The sequence below is a fragment of the Macrobrachium nipponense genome, chromosome 20 (assembly GCF_015104395.2).
Source record: "Macrobrachium nipponense isolate FS-2020 chromosome 20, ASM1510439v2, whole genome shotgun sequence".
Taxonomy (NCBI): domain Eukaryota; kingdom Metazoa; phylum Arthropoda; class Malacostraca; order Decapoda; family Palaemonidae; genus Macrobrachium; species Macrobrachium nipponense.
This window is the reverse complement of record NC_061089.1, coordinates 14,703,399-14,708,195: the sequence shown is the minus strand read 5'-3', so window position 1 is coordinate 14,708,195 and position 4,797 is coordinate 14,703,399. Positions and strand designations below refer to the sequence as shown.

Here is a 4,797-nt window from a genome sequence, read left to right as displayed (position 1 = left end):
GTGTAGGAAGCATCGCGTCAGCCGATTGCGTCATCGTCGGTCTTTGAGTCGACCGTGTCAACGAAGGTTGCGCTGGAAAGGGATAAAAATTCCACCCCTGTGCGCTCGATTCGTTTTGCTTTGTAGATCTGCAGATGAAAGAGTTCCGTTTTGTCCGGCGTTTATCGGGCTGCGAGGAAGTCACTGATTAGTATGAGGTACACCAAAGTCTAATAAAAGATTAGACTTTGAGATACACATCATCATGGTTAACAAAGAGTAATTATTATTGATGTATCGTATTAGTTCACAGAGCTTTCGAACGTGCAACACTGAACGGTGCTGGCATAGCTTAATTTGAAAGTTGGTTAAAACTCTCTCGAACATTGATTTTCTCAGGAATGGTTGGATCTTTACCCCCCAGGGAAAAGAAATGCGGATTTCTTACTAATTACGTGTTGGATATTAGTGGTTCTCTGGAAATCGTAAGAAAAGACGGGAGTAATTTTGTCCTCTCTTGAAGTAAATGTCGAAACGTATTTACATTCGGAAGCAGATCGTTGCTTCTTTTTTCTGTAGTTTCAAATATGTACCAGAAATATATTTGTAATGTGGAAGGCGTTAAAATTTGAAGCATCTAAGGAATCTTATTCGATTTTCATTCAGATTCTAGTAAATATTGACAGTAGCCGCTTCAGGAATCAATTCGAGCTTTGTAAATGTTTTGAATATTTGTTTGTTATAATAACGAGCATCGAACGTTTTGACTTTAATAGACATTTTTTTTTTATCCCATTCATTAAACCACTGAAAGACTGACAGAAACTGACGAACATGAAATAAGGAAATGACAACAAAACCAACTTGCGTATTCTCTGAATAATATTTATTATCAATCTTTAGTAGGTCATTACAAATCCTCTGAGGCATTCTGAGGATAGATATATCTGAGTTACTTCTCAAAGCAGATAGAAAAAAAACCTGTGGCATTTCTTCGGAAAATGGATGGATATAAAGTCATTCATTTAGTTTAGCATTTTTTTTTTTTACTTTTTGCCTTAAACATTCTGACGTTATAGTTTTATTTTATTTGCTCTAACTTCTTTAAGAATGTTCTTCTTCCTCAAAACAGAGAGCTGCGTGATATAGCTGAAAGGAAATTAATTTACGAAGCTTTCTTTCTACTGAAGGCAGTTTTTTTTTTTTTTTTTTTTTTGGCACCTCTCTCCCACTCCCAAGGCGGTCGCTCTAATTTGTACTGAATTTTGATTAAGGGTGAAAAAGAAAAAACATTAAGACTTCCACTAAACTTTCAATTTAATTTTTAGTTAGATGTACGTTTTGCATCGCCAAGTCCCGCCGAATAGCTTACCAGAAAGAAGGCGAGAAATATCTAGACCTTTCTTAAAATTTCTTTGAAAATAAATACTTCAGGCGAAAATAACCATTTGTTTTGCCCTTGTGAATAGAATATCTCTTTATAAATAGATAGAGCGTGTAAGAGAGAACCGAGATATATTACTACTTTGTATCGTTCAAAGACGATAGATAAATAGATAGGCTATTCATGGAATGAGGAAAAGCAGTTTATTACGTCATTCTGTATGACGTGAGAATAGTGCGTGTCATCGAGCTCAGACTTTATCTGCATTACTTTGAATCTATGGAATGAGTTAGTAATAGAACATTTTCCATTATCTTTTAGTGTTGACGTCGTGGAAAGTCATCCTGAGAACCATACAATTGCCTTCAGAAACTCTTTGGCCACGTTGGAAGCCGCACTGAAAATCTCTTGTTAATCTCATTTTGCATCGTGCGTCGACATTTCTGAAAACCTCGTCCAGTCTCCCTAAATGTAGAAGAAGAAGGGACGTCGGAAAGGATCCCCTCCTTGACTCCTCTTGCCCAGGGGCGTCCACATCCCGGAGGTGAAGATCGAGTGGAATCTTCGGTAAGGAGGACTCTGCTGGGGCTGGTCGGAGACGAGGGCTGCGTAATGAGCCTCGCTACCTGGTCCGTCACCTGCGTAAGAAAAGGGAAGATAACCAAAGTCTAGTTGGTGTATGGGGGATATCATATCGGTCTAATAAAAGTCTAGTTGGTGTATGGGGGATATCATATCGGTCTAATAAAAGTCTAGTTGGTGTATGGGGGATATCATATCGGTCTAATAAAAGTCTAGTTGGTGTATTGGGATATTCTCAGTCTTATAAAAGTCTAGTTGGTGTATGGGGGATATTATCTCGATCTCATAAAAGTCTAGTTGGTGTATGGGGGTATTATCAAAGTCTTATAAAAGTCTAGTTGGTATATGGGGGTATTATCTAAGTCTCATAAAAGTCTAGTTGGTGTATGGGGGTATTATCTAAGTCTTACTAGGGGTATTATCTAAGTCTTATAAGTCTAGTTGGTGTAGGGGGTATTATCTAAGTCTTATAAAACTCTAGGTTGGTGTATGGGGGTATTATCTCAGTCTTATAAAAGTCTAGTTGGTGTATGGGGGTATTATCTAAGTCTTATAAAAGTCTAGTTGGTGTATAGGGGATATTATCTCAGTCTTATAAAAGTCTGTTGGTGTATGGGGGTATTATCTAAGTCTTATAAAAGTCTAGTTGGTGTATGGAGGATATTGTCTCAGTCTTATAAAAGTCTAGTCGTTTTATGGTAAAATGATCTCAGTCTTATAGAAGTCTATTTGTCGCATGAAGGATATTATCTCTTATAGAAAAACAAGCTATAACACAGATCAGTTACCTGGTACGGTAAATTAATAAATATATATAGAAACACAGTCATAATATTATGGACATTAAATTTTTCAAGAAATCGTTTTACAACATCTTTTGTTAAATCAACTTTTAAAATTTGTCTGGAAAGACAGGTAGTTCTATTCGTCCTATGAAAGCCTTATAAAAAAAATCTTTTACATAAATCATACAAGACATCATTGATAGAAGGTAAAATTTTGACCATCGCATTACACAGTGCATTCTGCATTCTCCGGGGACAATACTTCACACCTACTGCATTTCATATTTAGGATCGTCCTTCTGTCTCTCTCTCTCTGTTTCATTCCTAATCGTTATGGATTACGACAGCATGAGGCATCCCTTTGAAAAGCTTTTTATTGTCTCTTTGTGAGGTGCTTATTCTCTCTCTCTCTCTCTCTCTCTCTCTCTCTCGTTTGAATCTACCCACATTCCCATTTGTATTTTTGAGGCGTGATCTGCACCCACGCATATTTCTAGACCTGAATGGATTAATGGCTTTTTTTGTCATGCAGTTTTGACACGAGAGAAGAATCATTTGATCTTTTTTTTCATGCAAAGATTCCTATGAACTTTATTGTGTATTGTTCTTTCACATGTTTTCTTTGAAATCTTCATGCTCAAGGCCACTGACTCACTCCTGAGAAATTCTTCAAAAGCTTTGCTTATTCAGTTACGCATCGGGACCGTTTTATTTGTTTATTTATTTAATTACTTTTACTTGGCGTCAATCCTATACTCACCTTCTCCTGTCTAGTCCTCATACCTCCAGCCTGTTGGTAGGTAGGAGGTAGGAGGTGGACCTTGGGTGGGGGAGGGTGCTGGGGAAGGGCTGGGTTTGTAGTACCCCTTCCTCGGCCCTAGTCAGGAAGGGTAGCCTCCCCTCCTTAGCCTTCGAAATGTTTTCGAGTTTCTGGGGATTTCATCATGAAAAAAATATCGAAAGTACAAATTGGCTCTATTATACTATTAACTTTCCCCTACTGTATTTTCGTTTATATTCTAATTCATTTTTCTTCGTGTGCTACCTTCCTTGAGTTTTTATGTATCCATGTAGGTGTGTATTCATGGATGCCAAGTCGTTTATGCGTGCCATCCTGCTAAAAGTTTCTAGAATCAATAGTTTGCATTTGGAAAATTCGAGCCACTTATTTTCCAACATCTTTATGAAGGAGATATCACAGGATTCCGCAGCTGTCAGGGATATGTCGTAAGTTGCTTCAGGGCTCTGAGATGCATGCAAGACCTATATACCTGTGACTCGTTACACCTCATCATCGGAGGTTGCTGTGGGAAAAGATGATTTCCCGGCGGACAATAGCAAGAAATGCCTTTCTGATTTTTTAAAAGTATACATTCAGGAAATGGCCTTCGGAGTTTTACATAAATCCAGGAATTGGCCTTCGGGGTTCTACATAAAACCAGGAATTGGTCTACGGGGTTTTACATAAAACCAGGAATTGGCCTCCGGGGTTTTACATAGAACCAGGAAATGGCTCACCAGTTTTTGCCACAAACTCAGGAATTGCTTCGTCAGTATATGAAATGGGTTATTTGGGGCTTAAAACACAAGGAAACGGCTTTTAAAAAAACAATATTTGAATGGTTTACAGGACAGGAAACTAGGAAATGCCCAAAAGGGTATTGAGAGACAATTTGGAAACGGCTTACAAAATTTTCCATAAAAATCTGTAATAAACCAGTCGGATTTCTGCGCATATCCAGACACTCACCGGGCTTTGGCTGGGGGAAGCTCGGCGGCACAGGGGCGGCCAGGGCTGGTGGGCGTCTGACGAAGCGGTTGGGCGAAGGCTCGGGAGCCTTGTATCCTCCAGCCATCCAGCCTCGGCTCAGGAACACCCTTTTGGCGCGCGAGGACCCGCCGGTCTCCGGTAACGTCCGGGCGCCTTTGCTGGGGTCCTCGTCTCTCCCTTCTTCGTTGGCTTCTTCCTCTTCCTGTGGAGAGTCGTTGGGATTCAGTGGTTGGTATTTCGGGTCCTTATTGTTAAAACGGTAATTCTAGTAAAAAAAAAAAAAAAAAAAAAAAAAA

The 4,797-nt window shown here is 39.2% G+C and overlaps 1 protein-coding gene across 2 annotated transcripts in view; it reads right to left on the bottom strand.

Moving 5' to 3' along the window:
• Positions 1 to 832: 832 nt before the first annotated feature.
• Positions 833 to 4,797, bottom strand: part of LOC135222221 (uncharacterized) — a 123,359-nt gene continuing 119,394 nt past the window's right edge. Inside the window, exons 3-4 of one of the 2 annotated variants that reach the window (XM_064260360.1) lie at positions 4,481 to 4,703; positions 833 to 2,001 (exon numbers count right to left, since the gene is read on the bottom strand). In XM_064260360.1, coding sequence (XP_064116430.1) covers positions 1,829 to 2,001; positions 4,481 to 4,703 — 396 coding nt within the window. In that variant the 3' untranslated portion in view covers positions 833 to 1,828. The remainder of the gene's footprint in view (positions 2,002 to 4,480; positions 4,704 to 4,797) is intronic. The other variant, XM_064260356.1, reaches the window with a different exon arrangement.